The sequence below is a fragment of the Castor canadensis genome, chromosome 5, assembly GCF_047511655.1.
Source record: "Castor canadensis chromosome 5, mCasCan1.hap1v2, whole genome shotgun sequence".
Lineage (NCBI taxonomy): Eukaryota > Metazoa > Chordata > Mammalia > Rodentia > Castoridae > Castor > Castor canadensis.
This window is the reverse complement of record NC_133390.1, coordinates 73,218,251-73,245,506: the sequence shown is the minus strand read 5'-3', so window position 1 is coordinate 73,245,506 and position 27,256 is coordinate 73,218,251. Positions and strand designations below refer to the sequence as shown.

The following is a 27,256-nucleotide window of genomic DNA, read 5'->3' as shown; positions in this document are numbered from 1 at the left end:
TTAGTGGTACAGTGCTTGCCTATCATACGTGAGCCCCTGAAGTGGGGGGGAGAGGAGGCTTGTGGATGTAGAGTAGTGGTAAGAGTGTTTCCTAGCATGTGTGAGGCCCTGGGTTTGAACGCCAGCACAGCATGCACGCGCACACACACACACACACACACACACACACACAGATATATTTATTCACAAAGAAAGTTGTCCTTGCTGTATTAATTGAATAAAATAAATTGTAAAATAGTACCATAGTGTGATCCTATTTGTTGTAGATATGTTCGGCATTTGAAGGGATAAAGATTAAACATTGACAGTGTTCTGATAGTTAATCTTGATTGCCAATGTGATCGGTTCCTTTTAATTTTTCTATTGTTTTTAAGGCCATCTCTTAAGAAGATATGTGTCCTAGATCTGATCCCCAGCACTTCCAAAAAAAAAATATATAGGGACAAAGTTGCATCCAAGTTAAATGGATCAAAAAAAGGTAGTATTGAATTCTTTCCATCCACATCCAGTAACGGGTATGAATGAACCTGATGCACCTTCTTGGTTTTAGTTTTCTTCTTTAAAAACTAACAGACAGATAGGCCAAGCACCAGTTGCTCACGCCTGAGATTGGGAGGATTGAGATTTGAGGCCAGCCCAAGTAAATAGTTCTCAGTACTCCATCTCCAAATAACCAGAGCAAAATGGACTTGAGGTGTGGCTTAAGCAGTAGATAGAGTGCCTGCTTTGCAAGTGCAAAGCCCTGAGTTCAAATACCAGTCCCACCAAAACCAAAAAACATCTGCAGATGATAGTGTGGCCTTCCCTTAGTGACTGCTTTGTAATCCCTTGAGGTCTTTCTTTGTTCCCACTCACTGCAGAGTGAGATATTTAACACTAGCCCACAGCAATCATCTGGATAACTTTAGGATATAGTGTCCTAGGTATCTCAAAAGTGTAAAAAAAGGCATAGGATGATGAATACAAACTTGTCCCTGGAAATATATTCCTCTTGTGATAAACTGATAAAAGACTCTTCTGATTTAAAAATGTTTCCTGAAGACCGGTGGAGTGGCTCAAGTGGTAGAACATCTACCTAGCAAGCATGAGGCCCTGAATTCAAATCCCAGCATTGACAAAAAAAAGTTTTCTGAGAGTTTGCCTTGTGTGACTAATCCCTCATAAGTGGATAAAATGCCTTTAAACATTTGAGTAAATGTCCTAGGTTAGGAGTGGGGGGAAAGGGAGAAGCTAGGTCCTTGCCTTAAAGGAGCCCAAAGTCTAGTTGGAGAAGAAGGACATATAAGTAAAGAATTGTAAAATAATGAGAAAGGTCATAACAGATTTATGAACAAGGTGTTATTAGCACTTGCAGGCCATAACTGAGTTGAGGTTTTATGGATGAATGGAAATTTGCCACCAGCTAGGGGAAGAGAGCATTGCAGGAGAAAGAAAACTGGATGTCCAGTTGAAATGGTTGTTTAGGCAGAAAGATCAGTTTCATCCTTGAAAAACTGAGACCAGATTTTTGGAAGTCACCTGTGCTCGCCACTATACCACCAACGCCACACTGAGACCAGATTTTGTACAGAAAGTACAAGGTACCACAGTCTGTCTCAGCTAACGAGCATTTACCATCAGGTTACCATTGACAAGCGAATGCTTGTCAAGGAAGCAGGTTCAGAATTAAACAGGGGGCCTTTGAATAAATTTATCAGAGATTTCCAGGGCGTCAGTGTTTGATGCTTAAACACTTGCAATGGGACTCAAGTCCTACTTAGACAAATGCTTCACTTCTCTCAAAACCTCAGGTGTTATGGTTTGGTGATGTGTTACTCAACCTGCAGAAGGCTAATCACTAATGCCTTCCAGATGGAACCATCAGTGGCTGGCAATGGAGCCTAGAGGGAAATGGTTGGACCCCAGCCTCCAATTTCTTTCTATTTCACATTTTCTTTAGGCGATCACCAATCTGAATGGTTCCCATACTGTCCAGTTCCTCCGCAGGCCGCCTTTGCCTCCACGATCCCCAGCTGCGCCTCCAGCTCTGACTGCCTAAGCCCGGCAGTGCTCCAACCCCACAGGGTCTCTGCTGCGGGAGAGGACAGAGGGGCGGGGCGATCGTGGGAGGAGGGCGGGGCATTCGCGGCGGAGGGGCGGGGCGTCCGAGGGCGGGGCGGCGGCGCAGGCGCATTGCGTACTCCGCGCCGAACTGCAGCTATGGAGAAGGCACCTTCGGACCCGGAGAGGCAGCTGCAGCCTGCGCCTGTTGAGCCGCTGGGCCACCTGGACGCTGGGCTGGAGGCTGCGGCCAGTGAGGAAGCGGAAGGGGCCCGAGAAGTGGGCTCCGGAGGCGACACGGTGAGGAGAAGGGGCGGCAGAGGCCTCGGGGCCTATGGTGGGGCCTAGTGGGCCGGGCGGCTGGGCTGGTGGGCTCCGCCTGGGTGGCCCCGAGTGAGGGGAGCGGGTGGAAAGGAGGCCACAGGCGCGTGTGCGAGAGGCCCAGTGGAAAGTGGGGGGTCCGGGGGCGGAGGGGGGGGCTAGCGCCAGGCGTTGGGGCCCCAAGAGCCGGGCTTCCTGCGGGCCTGGGGTCGCGCCCGGCTGAGGAGGGGCAGTGTCACTGTCGCATCGCCCGGAGTTCTGCGCCAGGGGAAGGACGCTGGGGAGACCGGGTCGTGGGAGATTCGGGCGAGGAGCAAGTCTGGGGTCGTAAGAGGGAAACTGCGGAAAAGGTACAAATGAAGAAACCCTTATTAAACTCATTTGGCTCTATTTCTTTACTTGGGGTAAGGGCCGAATGTCCCATTGGAGACACTGCTTTGGAAACCCCTTTGGTAATTAGTGACTTTTCACTTGCTTGAGGAAAATGTATCATCTTACAGTGAAACAAGTGCTTTCATTCTTGTGTCTTTACGTGAAACGCAGGATTTGTACATCAGCATTTCAGAAGCTCAGTGTAGGTCTCCATGTCAGGCCACCCTGCGCAGTCTCCATTAGTGTGCAGGGCTCGGCCAGACATTTTGCTGCTTCCCGCCCCCCCCACCCCCCCACTTTGGAACATGTGTTAGTGCTAATATTAAACTGCCCATCCTTTTGATCGATGAATAAAGAAAATTTAACAGTTGCTAGCTGAATGTAACTAGAAAGACTCTTAACTTCAAGTTTAGAGACCAGCTAACCAGGAACTTCAACACAGGGGTTGTTAAAAGCTTTATGTTTACAACAGTTTTAGGTTCGCAGCAAAACTGAGAGGAAGATGCAGAGATTTCCCATGTAATCCCTCTCCTCACACATGTATAGCTTCCGGCATCATCGTCTCCCATCAGAGTGGAACGTGTTTCAGTTGATAAGCCGACCTTGACACGTCATCATCACCCAAAGTCCATAGTTTATAATTAGGGTTCACACTTGGTGCTTAACATTCTGTGAGTTTAGAAAAATATATAGTGACATATATCCACCATAGTAGTATCACACAAAATATTTTCAGAGTCCTAAAAATCCTTTGTTCTACCTGCTCATCTCTCTCCCCATCCCCCGACAACTATTAATTTTTTACTGTTTCCGGAGTAGTTTTGCCTTTTCCAGAATTTCATATAGTTGTAATCATATAGAATGTAGTCTTTTGAGACTGGCATCTTTCATTTAGGTTTTGCTTTTAAGGTTCCTCTGTGTCTTTTCAGTGCTTGATAGGTAATTTATTTTTAAAGCGTTGAACAACATCCCATTGTCTGGATGTACCACAGATTATTTAATCATTTACCTACAGAGGACATTTTGGTTACTTCCAAGTTTTGACAATTATGAATAAAGTTTCTGTAAACATCCATGTATAGGTTTTCATGGAAATAAGTTTTCAACTCCTTTGGGTAAATACCAAGGAATGTCATTGCTGGATCTTTTGAAAAGAGTATATATTTTTTGTAAGTAACTGCCTGCCAAGCTGGGTGCCAGTGGCACATGTCTGTAATCCTAGCTACTTGGGAGTCTGAGGAGAATCTCGGTTCAAGGCCAGCTAGGGCAAATAGTTTTGCTAGACTTTATCTCCAAAATAACCAGAACACAATATACCAAAGGTGCAGCTCAAGAAGTAGAGCATCTGCTTTGCAAGCACAAAACAGTTCAAACCCCAGTCCTGCAGAAAAAAAGGAAAGAAACTGCTTGTCAAACTGTTTAAAGTGACTGTACCATTTTGTCTTCCCACCTGCAGTGAATGAGAGTTGTTGCTGTACCACATCTTTGTCACATTTGATATTGTCAGCGTGTTCCAGATTTGAGCCATTCTAGTATGTGTATAGTGGTATCTCGTTTTAATTTGCATTTCCCTGATGACAAATGGTGTGTAGGGTCTTTTCGTATATTTATTTGCCATCTATATATTTGGTGAGGTGTCTTATAAGATGTTTTGCCTTCTTTGTTTTGTTTCGTTGCAGAAACCCAGGAACGAATCAGTGCCTATTTTTAAAGGATGTGTTTTCTTATTGTTGAATTTTAACTTAAAACAATTTTTTTTCTTTCTTTCTTTTTGGTATCGGGATTTGAATTCAGGCCTTGTGCTTGCTAGGCAGGTTCTCTACCATTTGAGCCACCATGAGGTGAGAAGTTTTCCACTACTGCACACTCGTAGTCATGATATGCTGCCTTGCTACAGGCCCAGAAACAGCAGAGCCAGCCAGCCATGGCCTAAAAACTTCCAAAACTGTTAGCCAAAACAAACTTTCCTCTTTTTAAGTTGACTGCCTCAGGCATTTTGTTATAGTAACAGAAAGTTGCTTAATATAATGCTTACAAAATATACTAGTTAAGCAACAGATGATTAAATCATACTCAAGATTTTTTGTGTGTGTGCGACAAGGTGAGGAGAAGGGGTGGCAGAGGCCTCGGGGGCCTTTGGTGGGGCTTAAGGTTTCAAAGGGTTTGGTTCACAGTTGTTTGGCAGAACATCATGGTGGTGGGAGTTTATGCAGGAGGATGTACCTCCTGGCAGGCGGAAAGTAGAGTCAGAGAGGGACCTGGGTTCAGGTACAATCTTCAAAGGTATTCCTCCATAACCTGCTTCCTCCACTTAGGCTCCACCTCATAAAGTTTCCTCAACTTCCCAAATGGTGCCAGTAGCTGGAAACAAGCATTCAACACATGAGCCTGTGGAGTACATTTCATATTCAAACCATTAAGCAGAATATAAAGAACCATTTCCCCTCAACTGTTTGAGAGCAGATTGCCCACAGGGTGTTGCCTCATTTCACCAAAACCTGCAGTGTGATTTCTAGGACAAATAAGTGCCAGCATCAAAAGTAGGAAAATAACATTGATAAATGAGTACTGTCTAACCTTTGTGTGTTTCACCAGTTGCACCAGTCATGTTCCTCAAGCAGAGGAGTCAGTAGAGTCTTTTACTGAATTCTTTGCTCTCCTTTAATCTGGAAAAGTTTCTCAGTTTTTACTTTTGTGACTTTAACCCTTTTAAAGATTAGAGACCAGTTTTATTTTCCTTAATTTGGGTTTACCTTACTTTTTCTCATGACTAGATCCAAGTTGTACATCTTTAGCATGAAGTGATTCCATGTTCTTCTAATTGCAATTTTCACTTCACACATGATTTTTTTTTTTTTTTTGAGGTGGTCTCACTATGCTGCCCAGGCTCGCCTCACACTTGTGATCTTCCTGACGAAAACCTCCTAAGTAGCTAGGATTACAGACATGTACCAGTGTGCCCAGCTGACACAGAATTTTGATTTGTACCAGTATTCCAATCACTTGGTTCATTGCTCTCTTCCAGACAATTCCAACACAAAATTGCTTTTTCTATTTGTAGTTAATTTTGTAGGACATATTTTGAGACCATAAAAATGCCTTGTTCCTTATCATACTTTCTACTTATTTGTGTAATTTATTTATGTCAGTATAAGCTCATGGAATTTTAGGTTTTTTCTTAGTATTGTCAAGGTACACTTTATATACTATAAAATTTATCCATTGTAAATATATAATCCAGTGACTTTTAGTAAATTTACAGAGTTGTGCAACAATTACCACAATCTAGTTGAGAACATTTCTGTCATCCTTAGAAGTTCCCTTTTTATCCTTGGCAGTTCGTCATCCTCTTATTAATTTGATTTCTTGCAGTGTTAGGTTTCTGCCTAGAGTTTTTTTATTTTCGTTACTTTGTTTTTTCCTTCTTTATATATATATTTTGAGTTATCTCCATATATCTTAGTATGCTTGGGTAGTTTTGGCCTGTTATCTTCTGATTTTATTTTTTTTCTGTAATTTTCACTGTAATGATAAATTACATGTTTTTCATTTGTTTTGGTGCTGGGGTTTGAGCTCAAGGCCTCACACTTTGTAGGCAGGCCCTTCACTTGAGCCACACCCTTACTCTATAATCTTAAAAGTTGATACACTGGTTGAGCAGTTCTAATCCAAAAACTCTTAATCTGGAATGCTCCAAAATCTAAAACTCTTTGAGTGCCAACAGGATACCAGAAGTGGAAAATTCCACACCAGAGCTCTGCGGCTGGTCACATTCAAAACTCAGCTGCAGTAAAAATATTGCATTCAGTATTATACCTTCAAATTACATGTATAAAATGAATATGAAACATAAATGAATTTTATGTTTAGATGTGGGTCCCCTCAAATATACATATATATTATGTATGTGCAGATATCCCCAAATCTGAAAAGATTCTAAACATCTTGTCCTAGGCACTTGAGGTAAGTGGTACTCAACTTGAATTCAGGCTAGCATTCCTTTTGGTTTTAATCTTAAAGAGCACCACGGATGGATCGTAGTGCACTGCTGGCGTTGAGGATTTCTAGGTGAGCCATGAACTATTTGAGCCTAGGCACATAATCTCCATTATCATTGCATCCCTAATTATTGATGTGTAGATATTCAATAAATTCAGTAAATGTGTATTTCTTTTTTAAAACATTTGACGTAAGATCTCACCATGTATGTAGCCAGGCTGACATCAAACTTAGATCCTTCTGTCTCAGCCTCCCAAATGCTGGAAATTAACGTTCTTTTTATCACTATTACCTGCACTATTGCTTGGATCTTGAATATTCCCCCAAAGGTCCACGTGTTAAAGGCTTGGTCACAAGGCTGTGGTGCTATTGGGAGGTGGTAGAACTTTTAGGAGGTGGGGCCTTGTTGGAAGAAGTTAGGTCACTGGGAACATGCACTTGAAGGAGATACTGCATTGTAGTGTGCCCCTCTCCTTTCCTCCCCTCCCTTTTTTCCTGGCTTCTATAAGGTGAAGATCCTCTACCAGAACTTCTGTGTGAAGTTCCACGGTCCTCTCTCTGATGGGCTGTGCTGCCACAGGCCCAAAATAATGGCCAAGTGACAATGAACTGAAACCTCTGAAATCATAAGTCAAAATAAAAATTTCCTCCTTATAAACTGAGTTCTTAGGTATTTTGTCACAGCAATACAAAGCTAACTAACAAATCTGCTTTATGCTTGCTTTTGCTGTTTTTACTGTTTGCAACATTTGAAACATGTTCCTTTTCACTTACTGAATTGGAAATAAAGTTTTTCATCAGCCTTTTCAATATGACGTACATTTATCTGGTTTTAGATCCTTGTATAGTCTTAAATCAATGAGCAAATCAAACATCAAGCATCTATGTTTAGGACATTATTCCTTTGGATATGAGTATAGCTTCACTTTCTTTAGTAGTCTTCTGTTCTGATGAGACCACTTTCAAAACATGTATCAAATAGTATCTCTGTTTAAAACCTGTCCCTGGTCTCATCAGCCAGACACCAAGCCACATTTCTCAGTCTGTTGAGCATGTTCTATTAACAATCATGATATCAGTTACGTTAATCTTGCCACTGTCTCTATTAATTTTGACAGTAAAAGCAATTTTATATCATCTACAAATCCTGCTGGTATTATTGTTGTGTGCCTGTTTTCATTCTTTAATTTTTATTATAGTGGATTTTGTGCTTTTATTATTATTTTCCTTTTGTTATTGGATAGAATGATGGTAAATTCATGACTCACATGGACAGTCTTTTGGCTGAGGAGGTAATTTTCTTTCTTAATACAATATGTGCTTTCAGAATTCAGAATTTTCACTGGAACACATGATAGTAAATCAAAATGTTTGGCTGTGTGTCAGAAAGTGTTATTTATATATGGATATCTCAATCAGTGAGGGTTTTGTGCCTTATGCTTTTGTAATTTTTTTGTACTGGGCATTGAACTCAGGGCCTCATTCTTGCTAGGCGGGAGCTGTACCACTTGAGCCATACCATCAGTCATCTTTTGTAATTTCTTTCTTTTGTTTAAATGGTTTCCTTCTGTCTCTCATTTTATTAGAACATAAATATACTTACTTTCTGTATATTTTCCTGTACATTTTGGGGGAGCTTCCTAAGTGCATCATTTTTTTTTCCTGACTGATTCCAGGTTTTGTACTGTCACGTAGCTCTTTCTGGCCTCAATAGTGCATAGGTTTAATTTTCTATGTTTAACTATATGTTTTTATTGTAACTTTTGTTTTTTTAATCATCTGCAGTACCCACACTTTGGCTTATACCTCTCCCTCACAAACTGCCCTGAATTTTTGTAGTGCCTTTTTTCAGACTTACCTCTGAATTTTGACAGTGATCCAAGGAGAGAAAAGATAAGCTCAGCAATGATCACACAGAATTACATGAAGCTACTTGGGTAGATTCATGACCCCTTCTTTTTTAAAAGTACACCTCCTGCTGAAAACTTGCTTTTTAGTGCATGCAGGTAGACACACACACACTCACACGCTATTTTAGCTTTGAGAGAGCGAGATTTCATTTTAGTTTAACTAAAAACTAGATGTCAGTATTCAGGATCATTACTTTGTATAACATGGGAGCTTTTTTCCCAACTTTAAAAATTGTATTAAAGCATACATGAAATAAAATTTAAATGGTATCTTCACCATTTTTAAATATATATATTTCAGTCATATTAAGTACTACTGCATTTACACTGTTGTGTAGCCAACCTCCAGAATTGCCTTCATCTTGCAAAAGTGAAAGTCTGCACCCATTAAACCATTTCCCTTCCCCAGTCCCTGCCAACCACTATTTCACTTTGTCTCTTACGATTTTTGCTATTCTAAGTACCTCATATAGTAAGATTGTATAGTATTTGTCTTTTTATGACTGGCTTATTTCAGTGATCATGAATCTTTTCAAGGTTTATTTGCATTGTAGTATGTATACAAATTTCCTTCCTTCTTAAGGCTGAATAGTATTCCTTTGTAACTTTTTTTTGTTGTTGTTGTTGGTAGTACTGTAACTGAACCCAGGGCCTTGTACATACTAAGCATACACTCTACCACTGAGCTACTCTCAACCCCCATCACGTTTTTTTAAATTCATTTTTCTGTTGATGGACACATGGGTTACTTCCTCATTTTAGCTACTGTGAATAATGCTGGTTGATTCCATTTCTTGGTTATCGTGAATAGTGTTGCAGTAATTTGGGAGTGCAGCTGTCTCTTTGACATACTGACTTCATTTCCTTTGGATACATACCCAGTTGTGGGATTGCTGGATTATAAGGTAGTTTTATTTTTAACTTTTTTTTTCTTTTTATTTCTGGTACTGGGGATTGAATTTAAGGCTTTGCACTTGCTAGTTGAGTGCTGTACCACTTGAGTCACATCCCCCCAGTACTTTTGGTTTTAGTTTATTTTTCATATAGGGTTTCCTGCATTTGCCCAGGCCGACCTTGGACCATAATTCGCCTATCTCAACCTTCTGAGTAGCTGGGATTACAGCTGTGTACCACCATGCCCAGCTCTATTTTTTAAATATTTTTAGGAACCTCCATACTATTTGTTATAATGGCTATACATCCTTACCAATAGTGGTTAAGAGTTCCCTTCATATCCTCATCAGAACTTATTTTTGTCTTTTTTGATAATAGTCATTCTAACTGGAGTGAAGTGTTATCTCGTTGTGGTTTTGACTTAATGGTCAAAATTTTTTCATATATCAGTTGGCTAGTTGTATGTCTTCTGGGAAATGTCAATTTGGGTCTATTGTTTATTTTATGGTTGGGATTTTTTTTTTCCATTGAATACCTTGTAAATTCTGGAATAAACCTCTGGGTATTATCAGAAGTGTAGTTTGGAAATATTTTCTCCCATTCTGTAGATTAGATTGTTTCTTCTCTTTTATTTATTTATTATTTTTTTAATTATTCATATGTGCATACATGTTTCTTCTCTTTGATGATTGTTTCCTTTGCTGTGCAAAAGCTTTGTAGTTTGATGTCATCCCATTTGTCAATTTTCACTTTAGTTTCCTGTGCTTTTGGTGTCTCATCCAAGAAAATCTTGCCCATTCTAATGGGAAGCATTTTCTCTGTGTTTTCTTCTAATAGCTTCAGGTCTTTAGTTTGTTTTGTTTTTTTTTAAATACGGTTAGTGTTAAGAGTCTGTGTTTGTTTTGTTTTTCTGTATAGTACCCATTCTACTGGACGTGAGGTGATATTTCATAGTATTTTTGATTTGCATTTCTCTAAGTTCTAGTAATATTGAATATCTTTTCATGTGCTCATTGGCCGCTTGTATACCTAATTTGAAGAAATGTCTGTTCAACTCCTGTGCCCATTGTTGAGTGGCATTGTTTGTTTTTCTGTTACTGAGGATATTTTTCTTGTTTTTGGTGCTGGGAATAGAAGTCTGGATATTTTTTGTTCATAGCGATAATGGTCTATAGTTTTCTTACAGCGTTTTTGGGTTGGTTTAAGGGTAATGCTCCTTCTCATAGAATGAATTAGGAAGCGTCCCTTTTTTTGGAAAGTTTAAGAAAGATTAATATTAGTTCTTCTTTATATAAGCTCTTTTTTGAGGGGGAGTTTGAGACATTGTCTCACTGTGTAGCTTAAGCTGCCTCAATTCTCCTGCTTCAGCCTCCCAAGTGCTGAAGTGCCAACATGTAGCTGGCATTTATTTTTTCTTTTTTCAGTGCTGGGATCAAACCCAGGATCTTGTGTGTGCTAGGCAAGCATGAAATATCTTTTTCCATCCATTCACTTTCAGTCTACTTGTGTCTTTGTAGAATGTGTCTTTTGTATACAGAATAAAATTTGATGACTTTTTATTTGCTCTGCTTAGTTTTCTTTTGATTGGAGAGTTTAATCCATTTACATTTAAAGTAATTATTGATAATGAAAGACTTCTGTCATTTTGCTGTTTGTTTTCTTACACCTGTTCTTTTCCTGCATTGCTGTTTTCACTTGTATTTAGTAATTTTCTTGTAGTGAAATGTTTAAATATTTTTTCATTTCCACAGGTATGTATTCTATGGCTATTTTCTTTTGTATGTATGATAGGAATTACATTTAACATCCTAAAGTTATGACACTCTAATTTGAATTTATACTTTTTATTTCTGTATGTTATTTAACTTTAGTAACATGCAGCATTTGCTCTTTTGTAGCTTTGTGCTTGCCCATTTGATTATTAATGTCACTAAATTATGTCCTTTACTGTTATTGCCCCAAAACAAAACTAACAATTCTTTTAAATGCTTTAGTCTCATAGATTATATAGGAAACTAGCCCAGCACAATGGGGAACACCTGTAATCCCAGCACTCAAGGAAGTGGAAGCAGGAGAATTGTGAGTTTGAGGCATGTATGTACATGTGTATGTATGTAAAACAGTGTGGAGTTGAAACCAAAGTTACAAAGTTGCTAGCTTTTACACTAATAATTTTTATTAACCTATTAGTCTCTTACACTCTTTTTTTTTTTTTTTTGCCATACTGGAGCTTGAACTCAGGGCCTTCACCTTGAGCCACTCCACTGGCCCTATTTTTGTGAAGGGTTTTGAGATAGGGTCTCACAGAACCTTGCAGGGCTTCCTGAGCATTTTCTATAGGTCAAGTCTAATGGTAGCAAATGCTTTCCATTTTTGGTTATCTGAGAATGTCTTTATTCCAGATACAGGATTCTTGGCTGGTTTTGTTTTTAGTACATCAGCCCATTGCCTTTAATCTCCAGTGTTTCTTTTCTTTTTTTCTCCTTTTATCATTTTTACATTTACTTACATATATATACATAGTTTGTGCCACCTCTCCCCCACCCCCAGTCTCCAGTGTTTCTGATGATAAATCCACTAATCATCTCATTAGTGGAAGATTCCTTCTTTGTGATCACTGCTTCTTTCTTGGTGCTTGCAAGATTCTGTTTCTGAAAAGTTTGATTGACATGTATCCCAGTGACCTCATCTTACTTGGACATTCTTCAGCTTCTTGGATTTTGTTCTTATGTTGTTTGAAATCAAGTTTGTGAAGTTTCTAGACTTTATCTCCTCAGAGATTCCTTCCCTTTCCCTCTCCCCTGTCTCCTTCTGAGATTGCCACATTGTATGTGTTGGTCTGCTTGATGGTGTCCTCTATACTCTGCTCCCTTTAATCTTTTGTTCTTTCTTTTCCTTTGACTTGATGATTTCTTTTTGTCAGTCTTCCAGTTTGGTGATTATTTCATGTACCTTTTCAGATCTTCCTTTGAATCTTTCTAGTATTATTTATTTTAGTTACTGTACTTTTTAGTGCTAGAATTTATTACTGATTTTTATGTTTTCTGTCTCTACTGATATTTCCATTTTGCTCATACATCATTTTCTTGACCTTCACATCTCACTTTAGTCTTTGAAAATCTTTAAGATAAATTTTTTGGTTTGTTTTTTGCAGTACTTGGATTTGAACTCAGGACTTCACACTTGCTAGGCAGGTGCTCTACTACTTGAGCCATGCCCTGCAGCCCTTTTTACTTTAGTTACTTTTCGAATAGAGTCTTACATTTTTTTGCCTGGGCTGGCCTGGACTGTAATCCTCCTATTTATTCCTCTAATATAGCTGGAATGACAGGTTTGTGCCGCCACACCCCGCTATTGGTTGAAATGGGATCTCACTAACTTTGTGCCTGGGCTGGCCTAAAACCATGATCCTCCTAATGTCCACCTCCCAAGTAGCTGGGACTATAGACATGAGCTACCATGGCTGGTGAACATAGTTGTTTTAAAGACTTTCTCTAGTAGATCTCCCATCAGGTCTTTTTCAGGAATAGTTGGCTTTTTTTAAGTTTTAGGTTTTTTTTGAGCCATACCCTCAGCCCTCAGGGACAGTTTCTGTTTATTTATTTATTTATTTTTCCTTTGGGCCATATTTTCCTTATCTTTGCACGTCTTTTGATTTTTGCTGTTGTTGAAAAGGATATTTGACTTAGTGGTAACTGAAGAAATCAGATTCTGTTCCTACCCCGGGGTTTCATGGGTTTGTTACTACATTTGAATTTTTTGGTTATTGTAGGCTGTTTCTGCACCAAAGATCAGTCTGAGGTGTAAACTTAGAGTCTCTTAGGTCTTTCCTGAGCATTAGAAATTAGAAAATGTGGTCATTTTCAAATTTTCCTTATATTTCTAATTATTTTTAAATTTCCAGATTTTTAGCATTTGGCTTTCAAGAGGGAGAAAATACAAAAATGAAAGAAAGCAAAAAAGCACGGCTTGGGGGTTCTGGCCCTTTAAGTCCCTTGAAAGTCACTTTAGCCTAGGGTGAGAGGCTTGCACCCTTAAGGGAGATACAGCAACAATGGCCACCATCTATTTTTTCTGCCTCTGTTATTAGAAAGCAGCCATCAATAATCAGAGGACAAGTCCTTGGTATTTGGAGGACAGGGTCCTTCCTGCCCACCCTAGCTCCTACAAGCTGTGCGCTGGTTACTCCAGGAACACTGCACATGGGTGTGAGGTAACTGCCGCTGTGCTAAGAGTTGAAAGTGATCTGTAAGCCACACATTGTCATCCAAGCCTTCTTCAGACCCCAGAGTTCCCAAATAACATCGGACAGAGTCTACCAGTACGTTTGTTGTCTAGAGAGAGATTCTTGGTGCTTCCCATTCCACCATCTTCTCAGAATCCTCATATAATGTATCTTAGACATTTTTTTTCAGGGCTAGGATTAATCCCAGGGCTTCACACATGCTAGACAAATGCTCTACCACAGAGCTACACCACCAGCCTGACTTTTTCTTTTTTTTTTAATCTTTCTCCTTTTATTTTATTGTTTTTACATTTACTTACATGTGTATACATTGTTTGTGGCACCACCCTTCACCCCCCCTTATGCATTTCTATATAGATTTATTCTTGGTCACTTACATGAAATGTCTAAATTTCAGTAATTACATGTATAGTAATTATTAAAATATCTCTGAAACAGTTAATGTACTACAGGATGTTTATAAAGAATGGTTGCCATTTGTTGTCATTTAGTCGCCCCTGGCAATACAAGAAATATAAGAACTATATGTACTGATAATGGGTTTATCAAAACAGCTGTTGGTTTCAATACCATCTTTTTCTTAGTGTATATTTATTGTATAAAATAATGGATTTCATTATAACATTTTCATACATGCCTATAAATGTACTTTGATCATATCTACCACTCCTATTACCCTCATTTATCAATACTGTCTTAGAGGGTTTTTTTTTGTTGTTGTTGTTGTTCCATTTATTTTTGTCCAGATGACAGAAAATAACTTCTGGTTGAAGAAGATAGAGATCAGTATTTCAGAAGCAGAAAAGCGAACTGGAAGAAATGCCATGAATATGCAAGAAACTTATACTGCTTACCTCATTGAAACAAGGTATGTAATGAGAATTAGGCTTAGGTTTAGGTAGAAAGCTTTTTCTGGTAGCTGTTGTCTGTAGTGTAGTTTAGTAGACAGATTGAATAAGTCTGCCACTGTTTTTTAATTCCCTCAGGTTTTGTGTGCGTATTCCTGTTCATAAGTGATTGACTCTTAAAATAGGCATGAGAATATGTCTTTAGGTAGGAGGACTGGCAGAGTATCTCAGGTGGTAGAGCACCTGACTAGCAAGCCTGGGGCCCTGAGTTCAAATGCCAATACGGCAATCAATCAATAAGTAAATAAGTAAATAAATAAATAAATGTATGTAGGAATGCATCAGTGGCTTTTGATTGTGGATGTATATGCATTTTTTGGTGGGCAAATAAGTTCTTGACAAGCAAATAATTAGAAAATAAGATCTTGATAATGTTTTAAAAACTTATGCTTTCTAGCAGTGTTGATGGTAGCAGACATCCTCAGTAATCAAAACACTTTAAAATATCCTTTGTATGATTTACCCTAACTTTATCCCAACTGTAAATTGAAACATGGTGTTGCCTGTCAGCTCTTTATAATTAAAAATATGACAGAGGTGGTTTTCTTTTCTTTTTTTTTTTTTGCTCTCTCTTCCCAGCCATTTTAGAATTAGCTAATAGTTTGCTCTTGTGGATATCTCCTGGTATTCAGATTCCAGATTCATCTGATTTATTTGTAACCTGAATTTAAGTTTTGGGTGTTTTGTGTTTTGTTGTTTTCTCATTGAGAGTGTTCTCTCATTGTAGCTGTAGTGAAGTTTAAAATACTTTTTATTTAATAAAACACTAAGTAGCCAAATTTTTATCATATTGTAAAGTCAGTTATCCTACATTGAGGCTTTTAGAATATTCCTTATACAACTGTCTGTTAAGTTCCAATAGGTTTTTTCTAACAGAAGGGAAGTACTTAGGTGTGTGAGCTTTGGAGTGAGGTGGACCTCAGTGCTGCACCCACAGGTACTGTGATGACAGGCAGAGCATATACTGTGCAGCTGCCTCCTCCTCTGTAAAACGGCCATAGCAAATCCCTGTCTCACAGAAATCACTTGAAAGTTCCTATTCAGTGCCTGGTTCACGAGCATTCAGTAAACACAGGTATAGATTTTAAAGTAGGTTGTGTATGTATTTTTATTTCTAATAAGAAATAGAAATGTCCCTCCATTCCTTTTCAGGTCAGTTGAGCATACTGATGGTCAGAGTGTCTTAACAGACTCACTGTGGAGGCGATACAGCGAGTTTGAGTTGTTGAGAAACTACCTTTTAGTTTACTATCCACATATTGTTGTGCCACCTCTACCAGAAAAACGGGTAAGAAGCCAATGGCAGTCATTTAGAAGTGTTCAGCATTGAGACTAGTCTTAATGATTGTTTTGTTTACCTAGGCAGAATTTGTTTGGCACAAACTCTCTGCTGACAACATGGATCCGGATTTTGTGGAGCGACGACGGATTGGTTTAGAAAACTTCCTCTTGAGAGTTGCTTCACATCCCATCCTTTGTAGAGACAAAATCTTCTATTTGTTTTTAACACAGGTACTTTTCTTTTAATTAGTTTTCTAAAAATACTCACGTGAATTTAGAATTTTTTTTCTCTTAAACATAGAAAGCTTATTCTTTTAAATAGTGACAACAATAGAAAAGTTTATTAAGAAAGGAATACACTTTTTTTTTTTTTTTTTTGCAGTATTGGGGCTTGAACTCAGGGCCTATACCTTGAGCCACACCACCAGCCCTTTTTAGTGAAGGGTTTTTTTGAGATAGGGTCTCACAGAACTATATGCCCATGCTGGCTGCGAACTGCGATCCTCCTGATCTCTGCCTCCTGAGTAGCTAGGATTATAGGCGTGAGCCCCTGGTGCCTGGCAGGAAAGGAATACACTTTCAATAGACAGACAGGAGGTTGTCTCTAGAGTAAGAATGACAAAATACTTTTTCTTAAAGATCCTTTTGGAGCAGCTTTTTATATGTAATTTGTTGTGTTTTATTTGGTTTGGTTTTGTATTTCAAATTACTGGATTATATCATTCTTTTGGCTAAACAGTTTTATACTTGATACTAAGGCTGTAATTCTGGTATTATTTAAAAGATACAAAAATTAAGTCTTCAGGCTGGGTGTGATATCTCATACCTCTATAATTCCAGCTACTCAGGAGACAGAGATCAGGAGGATCACAGTTTGAGGACAGTCAGGGAAATAAAGCAAGAAGACCCTATCCAGAAAAGACCTGAAGCAAAAAGGACTGGAGGTGTGACTCAGGTTGATAGAGGCCCTGAGTTCAAACCCCAGTACTGCCAAAAATTAAGTGTTTAGTTTTTGAAGCCCGTGTTTGATTAGTTTTTTGGAATCCACATTGGCATTTTTAATTTTGAAGTGAAAAGAATTTTTTAACCACTCTCTTCCATCTCTTGAAAAAAGAATGGAATGGTAGGTATTCAGTTTATTTAATGTGGAAAAGTGTATATGGGCCGTTTTGCTTTATAGTGATGATTTCTAAAGTTAACTTTAATTTTTAGGAAGGTAACTGGAAGGAGACTGTGAATGAAACTGGATTTCAACTGAAGGTAAGAATACTTGTGTGAAGTAGTTTGCCATGCTCCTTTAGAATTCCCAGCAGGTACTGTGGACTTACTGGGTATTTTGTATCTTTTTGAATGAGTAAATGTTGAAAATCAGCTTTACATCTAAAATCATTGGTAAGGTTTTCAAAGAAAAACTGCAATTCACTTTTCATTTGTGTAATTTTAGTTACTAGTTGGATTATAATGAACAAATGTATTCTATTAGGAAAAAGCCTTTGGAAGTAATAATTTATATACAGGCTCATCTCACAGTGTGGTAGTACTTTTACATTTTTAATTCCCTCTGTCCCTACCATTTCATTTGTACCCCTGCCTCCCACAGTTGCTCACTCTGTCAGAAATGACAGATATTTCTCAAGACCCAAGTTTGGGTTTTCCAGCCTTAGGGACTAAAAGAGAGTCCTTGGTCATGCTTCTTCTGGGACATGGTCACCAGTTTGAAATGGACTCAGGAGTCACATTGAAATAGCATCTGTTAGTGATACAGACTTATTTAGTTTTTGTACAGCTTTGCAAATGTAGTCATTAAAATTAGTGTTTAGAAGTAAGATTGTTACCGAAAAATTGAGAAGTGTAGTAGTGGTGAGATAGCTACTGAACTCACTTGCTTTCCAGATCTTTACCAAAGCAATCTAACGTGGGCTATTGCAAACTTTTAAAACATTTTTATCTCTGGTATAAACTGAGTAGTTGGATAGACAATTATAATATAAATTTATATAGTACAGGTTGAGCACTCTAAGCTAAAAATCTGAAATCCTAAATGCTTCAAAATCTGAACCTTTTTGGGCAGTATCTCTCAGAAAATTTTGGATTTAGGAGTATTTTGGATTTCAGATTTTTAGAGATTTTTTTCGGATTCGAAGGAAGCTCAACTTTTATTAGTTTTATTAGTCTATGAAAATATCACAAAATCAAAAAAAGAGCCTCCAAGCTCTTTAACACTTTTGAACAAGTATTTAACAAGTATTTAGGTAAGAGATACTCAACTTGGATGCAGTCTAAGCTGATAAATGATTCACATGATAACATAATACTAAAACCTCAATACAGTAGGTCCAGGCAAGAAGATCAAAATCTGTTTAGTAATTTAAAAAACATCTAGAGCTTTATGCATTGGCATATAGGTATTTGAAATTTAGTATAAAATAAGCTAGAAAGAGAAAATTTCCTGCACAGAAAACATAATCAGTTTTCAAATTCTATCACAAAGTGATTCTAATTTGTTAAGTATTTTGTTGGTAGATGCACATGAAAAAAATATAGAGTTTTATTGATTATAATTCATCACTTTATGACACTCAGAGGGAGTGTTGGTATTTTAGTTTATGGATGGGTTTGAAATAAAACTTTAAAAAATGCTTTATTTTTTGTTAGGGTTTTTAATTTCTGAGAAATATTCAAAGATATGTTAAAAGCTATTGATAAAGAAAAGTAGAACTAAAATACAATTATTTTTGGTGAATTTTTTTTATGTAATAGGAAGTTTAAGTTTTTTTTAGTCATTGATTTAGTCATTAGTTTAATCACTTTAATTATTTGTACTTTGTCCTTAAACTCAGTTTTGGGCCGTGACTTTGGTGACCTTGAGAAAACACTTGAGTTTCTCCCTATTGAAGAATATACTATTTACAGGGTGTTTGAATCTTATGTTTAGGGCTATATAAGTGTTTAGATGTAATGCTTTGTATTTGGGTAGCCTTCTGGTTAAAAACCTGGGTTTCACTTTTATAAAGTATTTGAAAGGAAATACTTAATATATAGTATTAATAATTCAAAAGTTCAGACTTACAATTAAATGGGCCAGCAATAAAATTTATGGAGAGAATTCAGGAACTGATATATTTTACTTTATCCCTTATTTTGTTATGGTGTTTCTTGTATTAAGTCCTTCCTTCCATCAAGAAATGGGAACTTGTTAGACAACCTCACATAAATATATATGTACATACATGCATATGTATGAGGTTTCCCATGTATATGCACAGACATGTATATATAGTATCATGTTTCACTTGTCTGGGGGTCATGTGTTTGGCAGTGACCAATAATGTGATCACAGTTGGAAGCTGAGATTTAAGCAAAACTGACTTCTGAAATGTTCAAATGAAATGTAATGTGGCCAACTACTAAACTTTTTGAAATACTTTGTTCTTCTTAGATAGGCCCCACTTAATTTTATCATTGTTATTCAGATAAACTTAACTATCTATTCTCTAGGCTACAACATATTTTAGCAAAAAATTAAAAAGATCTAAAAAATGAGTACCACTAGAGACAGGCATACTTCAACAATAGTGTCATTGACAGCTGAGCCTGAAGCAAAAAGAAGGAGGGAGCATAGGTATGAGGTGAGACACCACAGATATAGGTGCATTTGGCATGAGACCTATATATCTGTGTAATCTCCCCTACCCAAGAAAAAGTGGACTTATGCTTGCCGAGTTCTCTAAATTCAGTGTGTGCCCAATGAACTGCATTCAGCTCAGTTGTCAAGATGCTTTCTTCAAAACAAGCGATCCCAGACATTCTGATTCCCTTTATGGCCTAAAATTTGACAACTGTTGCTGTAAGGTGATAGAGATGATGTTGAGGAAAATATTTGTTTGTTTATTCATTAATTAATTTATTTTTGCCTTTTGGTGCTTGGAATTGAATCCAGGGCCTTGAACATATGCAGAGCATGTGCTCTACCACTGAGGTATACTCCCCGCCAGTCATTTCAGAAAGATTGTCTGAGGTGGTAAAAAAGGAAAACCAAACTTCTTTAGAATCTGCAGCAGTGAGTTTCTTTTCCAGATAGCATGACTATCATAAATGCTTATTATGTAATTGTAATTGTACTGTCTTATTTTGCTGAGTATTGCCTAGTACTTTTGAGGTTAGTTAGTATTTCCATTTTTTAAATGAGTAACTGTAGAAAGTGACATTACCAGTGTCACATAGTTACAGATGACGGAGTTGAATCCAACTCTAGGCTTGTTTGACTCAAAGCCTTTCTTAATTACCATCTATATTACTGCCTTTTTTTACATATTCATTATGTAGCTAATGCATCCAAAGATGGTTGGTAAAAGAAATGTCAAAAGCTGTATTTCTGTGAATCAGATCAAATATTTATATCCTATAAGAATAGTTGACCTTGGCTGTCAGATTGTCATCCTCTAATTGATAAATTCCAGCTTTCTTTTAATTTTCCTTTTTTCTAGGCTCAGTTTAATGTAATCTATAGTTTTGACTTGATTAGATTTTCTTGTCTTTTTACAGTGTTATACCCAGCAAAATAATTACAAAATTTCATTTCTTTTCATCGGCGCTCTATTTAATAGAAGCATGAGCAACCAATTTTTTTTTATCATTGCTGATTGTTGACATTCCTTCATTTTTAAACATTTATATACTCATGCTACTTACCTTCAATGAAAGGAGAGGAAAGAATTTATTCATTTTTAAACATTTATATACTCATGCTACTTAATTCAGTGAAAGGAGAGCAGAGAATAAATCCGTAGAATTTATTTATATGTAATGAACATATAAATTAGTTTAGTCAAGGTAACATTGTTTTAACTCAGCTAACTCGGGAGACTACACATCTTCCACATGCCCCCAAAGTGAACATAGGCTAACTCAGAAGATTCTGGAACGCTGTTTTTTCTTGCATGAAGCAGGGACTGCCAGAGCCAAGGGCTGGGCCCTTAGGATCTTTCTGTTGTGTAGGAACTCCAAGACAGCCAGTGTGGAAATTCTAAATGTTGGGTGACTGCAGAGAGGGAAGTACTCTTCTGAGTATTGTGGATACAGTGAAGAATGAGCTAGAAACATTAATAAATTCCATGTTTATTAATAGTGTGTATAACTTAGTGGTTAAAGACATTAAATTATCATTTCAATAAAAGATACTTTAAAATAATCATAAGTGGCATACAGAAAATAAAGCATCATCATTGTTCATATGACAGTAAGGATTATTTTTTAGGAGTTACTTTAAGATTAGTGTCCATAAAATTTACTGTCCAAACCAACCCTTTTGAGAGTAAAAAGAGGTACTATTAGAAATAAGACTAAGACAAAGGGCATAAAGCAGGACTGTTTGGGCATAATGATCACATGGTCACTCCCTCCAAGAGATAGCATTGAGCTGAGACCTGCAGTGAGTCAGCCTCAGAGGCCAAAGAAGAGCAGTATAAGAGAAAGTACTTACTAGGCCAGGTAAACAAAGCAGATAAAAGTATTGTCATAGCAGCCTTTGTGCAACTCCAGGGCCACCATTCACATTGTGCTTTTTTATGGCTCTTACATTGAAACAGACAGCCAAGAAACAAGTAAGCAAGGTGATTTCAGGTACAGGTAATACTGTTTCAAAGGCAATAGAATAGGGTGTCATGAAACAATCCTAGGTAAGGGGACATCTTTTAAGTATTTGATGGAGAATCTGATATAGGTGAATGGTTGATTTGGAATAGCCCAGGTAATTTTTCAGAGATTCAGCTTTGGGGAAAGTTTCTGCTTTGGTGACATTTTAGTCAGTTTCCCTTTATGTGAAATCTTGTGAAATAATGAGCAGATTGAGTTGGGTGTGGTAATGGACCTAACCTGACAGAATGTGTTTGGTGAGCAAAGATGAAGATGATTACCTTATATGTTTATATGGCTTATAAATTGGTAAATTGGTGATGATATAAGTAAGTGAAATATATTGGTAGTATTAAAAAGTATGAGATTTGAGAAAAGATACAAATGAAAACTTCTGTTTTTATGTAATTTCAACTAAAATCATTAATATTTGAACTCTTTGGGTGTTCAGTGATATTAGTATTGTATGTGCCTTAAATTCATAGGTGCTTTTATCTGCAAGAAAGTTCACATGGATTAGCCTTATTTGTCCTTGATAAAGGTCGAGAATGGGTGAAATATCAGTTTGAGAAATAAGAGAATCACCTAGAATTAGTGATAAAGTAAGCTGGAGTTGTAGAAGCCTGGGTTTGTGGAGAGGCATATTGGTTACATTTGTTTTTATTTTCTTAGCCAAGTAATCTGGGAAGTCCTAGTAGTGTTTTTGGTTTGCTTTATATATTATGTTAATTGAGAGTGTTTGTAAATGTGGGTTGAAAGTTGGAATAATGTAAAATTTTCAAGATTATGGGTATTTTAAAAACTAAACTATATTTTGAAATTGATTACTGATTGAGCTACCTTTATAATGAATGCTGTAATTCCTGTACTTTGGGTAGAAAAGTTATTTGGTTGGCTTTTTCTTTTCTTTTAAATGAGAACTTAGGGTAGGATTTGGATGTTAAGTATACATTTCATGTAATGTTTATCGCAAAGACTATTATCTAGAAATGAGTAAAAATGTTAAGGAGAAGTATTATTTTATACATTTTCTGCTAACTAGAAAGTAATTTGATGTCAGCTAAGTTGGATTGGCAGCTTGCTTTTTTTTTTTAGTGTAATATTACTCTAATGAAGGTTTTTTCCATTTTTTTCTGAAATATTGATAGGAAAACCAAGACATACTTGGTTTGGATTCCCTCAGAGAACCCTCAGTAGTGCATAGTATCTAAAGCAGTAGTTTTATTTAGCTTATAGATGCAAATCATTGCTTTTCTTAGTTTAAAGAAAAGGAAAATGACTTTTTTCCCATAACTTATTCTGAATTATAATAATGCACAACTATATGCCTACTAGTGTACTGGTGTTTGTAGTTGTTTTACTGTAGAATCATTGAGTGCTATGTATTTAGTTATAACATGTTTGTGTAGTGTTCTCAAAAGAAATACAAAGCTGTTCTTTTTAGGTGTGTTTAATGTGTTTGATATGAAGAAAATTGTACTTGAGCATCTTAACTCTAAAGGGAAAGTAAAACTGTTTGAATTTTATACCCTGAAATGTAATTGTATTAAGTGAACAAATTATTTTTTCCAGGCAGACTCCAGGTTAAAAGCGCTTAATGCAACATTCAGAGTGAAAAACCCAGACAAGTAAGGTTTTGTTTTAATAACAGTTACAATGTTGTTTTGAATGGTGCCTATCAATCTATTTAATTTTTCATTTCTGAATGTATGCACTTTATTTGCTAAATATTTTAAATAGTAACTCACATTTAGTGAAATCCTTTGAAAGTCTAAAACTGTTTTGAAATCAGTAACTTAATTTAGCTTAAGGTTGTAAGTATCTGAAATTTTAGAAAATTAAACTATTGCTTTTTTTCTAGAAGGATTCATTAAATGTTGAGTGTATCAGAAAAATGAGAAAAGTAATTTTAATTTCATGTAGTTTTCCTTGTTTGACTTTGCTTATCAAATATGTACAGAGTTTAAGAAAATTACATATTATATATTTAAGAGTAATCTGTCTATTATGCCAAGAAAACTTGATAGATAATGCATACCAGCATAATGATTTCATAGAGATGTATTTTCATTAAAGTACTTGGCTTCATTAGTGTCAGTTTGTTGCTTGTGAGAACATTTCTATATTAAAGGAAGCCTGTGTAGTCAGAAACGATTCCTTAGGGTAAGACTTAGATATTTTTTTTTGTTTTGCTCATTTGCTTAAGTTTGGTGGAGAGTTTAGGCTCTTCATTATATGGTCCTTTAACCTGGCAGTTTTTCAGCTAGAGGAGTTTTTAGTTAGAAATGTGCTTAGACTTGAGGCTTCTCTGTTTTCAGAGAAGTTTATGAGATCTGTTAGAATTTCTCAAGTAAGTCCTTCAGCATGAATTTCTCAGTAGTAAAAAAATTCTTATCAAATAAAGGCTAAGTGTGCATATTTTGATGACCTGTCATCTCTGACTTTTAAACTAGATTATGTTTTTTCCCTGGTGCTGGGGATGGAACCCAGGGCTTCTTACATGCTAGGCAAGTACTCTACCACTGAGCTATACCCCCAACCCCTCTTATTTTTAATATAAACTTTGAATATAAATGTTCGTTTGTTTTTGAGACAGAGTCTCTCTGTTTCAAAACTCACAATCCTCCTCCTTTGTGCTGGGATTATAGTTGTGAGCCACCACACCAAGCATAAGTGACTATTTTAAAGTTTTGGTAATTTGGAAGTTGTGATGGTAATTATTTTATTTCATTTTATAGTGGACTTTATTTTTTAAAAGCAGTTTTAGGTTCACAGCAGAAATGAGTGAATGTATAGAGTTCCCACATACCTCTCTTATCTCTTCTCCCTCACACCTTCTCCCACTGTCTACATCCCATTTCAGAGTACTGTATTTGTTACAATCAGTGAACCTACGGTTGACAGTGTTATTACTCAAAGTTCATCGTTTGTATTAGAGTTCGGTCTTGCTGCACATTCTGTGGGTTTGGAATAACATATAAGCACTATTGTAGTATTTTACAGAAGAATTTTGCTGTCTTAAAAGATCTCTGTGCTCTACTTGTTAATCCCTTCCTTATTCCAACTCCGGCAACCACTAAGCTTTTTGTTTCCATAGGTATTTTTTTTTTTCCTCTTTAACAATGTCATATTACATAGTAAATAGCCTTTCAGATTGGCTTCTTTCATTTAGTAAATGTATTTAAGGTCCCATTGAAGTGTTTATAAGTATGGTAAGGACATGCACCATGCATAAGAGGTGTTCTTTAGATTAAGAACTAAAATTGCAAGTCATTGTCAAAAAAAAGCTTTGGAAAACATAAACTAAATTTGTGACTTTGGTGGATGTATATTTGTTAGAAGATCAAATAGCTACTTTTATTTTTATTAATACCTTATTTTTTGAACATTTTCATTAAATTTTCAATTTCAAGAAAAAAAAATTTGTCAGTTAAAGTTTTTTTTCCCTTTTTCTGGTCTTCTAGAGTAATCTAAATTGCTGAATTTTATTTACTATCCATATTGTATGTAGAATTTTATTTTATTTTGCAGTACTGGGGTTTGAACTCAGGGCCTACACCTAAAACCACTCCACCAGCCCTTTTATATGATGGTTTTTGTTGTTTTTTTTTTGAGATAGGGTCTTGCAAACTATTCTGCCCTGTCTGTCTTCAAATTGCAATCCGCCTGATCTCTGCCTCCTGAGTATCTAGGTTACAGGCGTAAATCACTGAGCCTGGTTTGTATGTAGAATTTTAAACCTGATATAACCAATAATATGGCCAAGGCAGAGTTTTGCCTTTACATTCCTATTAAAATATAAAATTAGTACATAGTTGGTAGTAAAATTTATTTGCCTTAAATTCTAGAAAAGAGAATTACCTGTGGTGGTCATTGTTATAACAGATTCTTAACATGTAGATGCCTCTGTTCTAGATCTAGAGGGCTCATACCATTATTAAGAGTTTGAATCACAAAACAGTCTTATTCTTTTCTTTCTAAAAATCCAAAAAATTAGAGTTCAGAAAAATTACCAAATGTTTCTTCTTGTATTTGCTTCATACATGTTTATCTTTTCCCAATCTAGTCTGTTAAAAGCAGTGAGGAGGAAACCTTAGAGTTTTTGCCTTGAATGTTGCCTTCGGGGCTCTATAGATGCCTTTAAAATTTTTTTTCTGATGGTACCGGAATTTAAACTCAAGGCCACACTTCCACTAGGCAGGCGGTCTACCACTTGAGCCATTCCACCTGCCTTTCATTGTGTTGGGTAGTTTTGAGATGGGGGGCTTTCAAACTATTTGCCTAGGTTGTCTTCAAACTGAGATCCTCCTGATCTCTGCTTTCTGAGTAGCTAAGATTACAGGTGTGAGCTGTAATGTGCCTGGCTGTAATTTTTTGCATTGCATTGATTGGGTGTTTTTCTTAAAAGATATGCACCTAAGGTTTATTCATGTCCACTTTTTGAGCTCCTTATATTATGTTACAAATAAACTCATTAAAATGTAGGTGGTAAACCTATCAGATTAAAGAAGTAACAAGTTATTTAAATAGTTACTTTTAAAACTACTATTTCTTGCAGAAATAATAATACTACCCTCTCATGTCCTGTGCTACCTTGCCTAGTAAAGGTTTCATTTACTACAGCTTTAGTTGTCAATTTTTCTTGACTGAAAAAAACAGAATTGCATGACTTCAGTTAAATCATGTATAAAATCATCAGTCTCTCTCTCTCTCTTTTTCTTTTTTTTGAAGAAGGGCAGGAATAACTCAGGTTATCCCTTGAGTTTCCAAACTATCAGGTTGGAACACTTTCCTATATCGAGTTTGGGAGTAAGACGTATGGATAGAGAGGAAAAATTTATACAATGAGTTCTCTTCAAGCAGCTCAAGGTACCATATTAAGAACTCTCACAGATAGGCAGGGAGACAGGAACTGAAAATGCAGAAACTGGAAGAGGAGAGTGGGGAGCACAATGACATTTGTTTCTTCTCACAGTCACTGAGACTTTTAGAATTCATTGAGTTCCTTTTCTTTCAGGGCTTTATTTTAGGTAACAGTTGATTGTACAAGTGTAAAGAAGTAAAAGAGAATTTGTATGACTCAAAATACTTTCAGTGTAGTAGAATGGAGAAAACTAAAGCCATGTGAAAATATGAAAGCAATATCAAATAGACAGTAGTTAGACCTCAAACTGTGTTTGTGCCATTAGTCTATGAGGTTGAACAAAGCCTTCCTATAGGTTCTTTTCAAGATGAGTCTTGAATAGTGAATGAGATATGATTAGGAGAGGCACATGTCCAGGTTTAGACGAAGGGATGACTGCAAGCAAGTAAAAGCAGAATATGGAGAAAGGGGAGCATAGACCCTGCAGTGGTGGTGGGGCTGTTTTGAGAATAGAAAATAAAGTCGGTTCAGGCAATGAGATTTATTAGGTATAGACAACCTCACACTTACAGTCTTATTAGAATCTGTGTTTATATGTTGATTTTTTACATGCCTTGTAGACGGGGATTTTAGAATTTTAGTATTTTAGAAGGGAAGTTTTATATCACTGTCTCCTCAGTCTGGCCTGTCTTCATTAACTCCCTCCTTTCCAGTGAGCCTGTAGCATTCTGACACTTTTTAATCTTTAATCTCGCTAAGAACATCTGATCGTTTAGGGTAGAAGAGT

At 36.8% G+C, this 27,256-nt stretch overlaps 1 protein-coding gene across 3 annotated transcripts in view; it reads left to right on the top strand.

Annotated features, from left to right (window-relative positions):
• The first annotated feature begins 2,163 nt into the window (after positions 1–2,163).
• The window catches only part of Snx4 (sorting nexin 4), a 59,524-nt gene continuing 34,431 nt past the window's right edge, over positions 2,164–27,256 (top strand). For 2 of the 3 annotated variants that reach the window (XM_020184184.2, XM_074073354.1), the window contains exons 1-6: positions 2,164–2,340; positions 14,529–14,650; positions 15,843–15,978; positions 16,053–16,202; positions 17,184–17,231; positions 23,178–23,233. In XM_020184184.2, the coding sequence (XP_020039773.1) occupies positions 2,200–2,340; positions 14,529–14,650; positions 15,843–15,978; positions 16,053–16,202; positions 17,184–17,231; positions 23,178–23,233 (653 nt within the window). In that variant the 5' untranslated portion in view covers positions 2,164–2,199. Of the gene's footprint in view, positions 2,341–11,530; positions 11,616–14,528; positions 14,651–15,842; positions 15,979–16,052; positions 16,203–17,183; positions 17,232–23,177; positions 23,234–27,256 lie in introns of all 3 variants that reach the window. The other variant, XM_074073355.1, reaches the window with a different exon arrangement.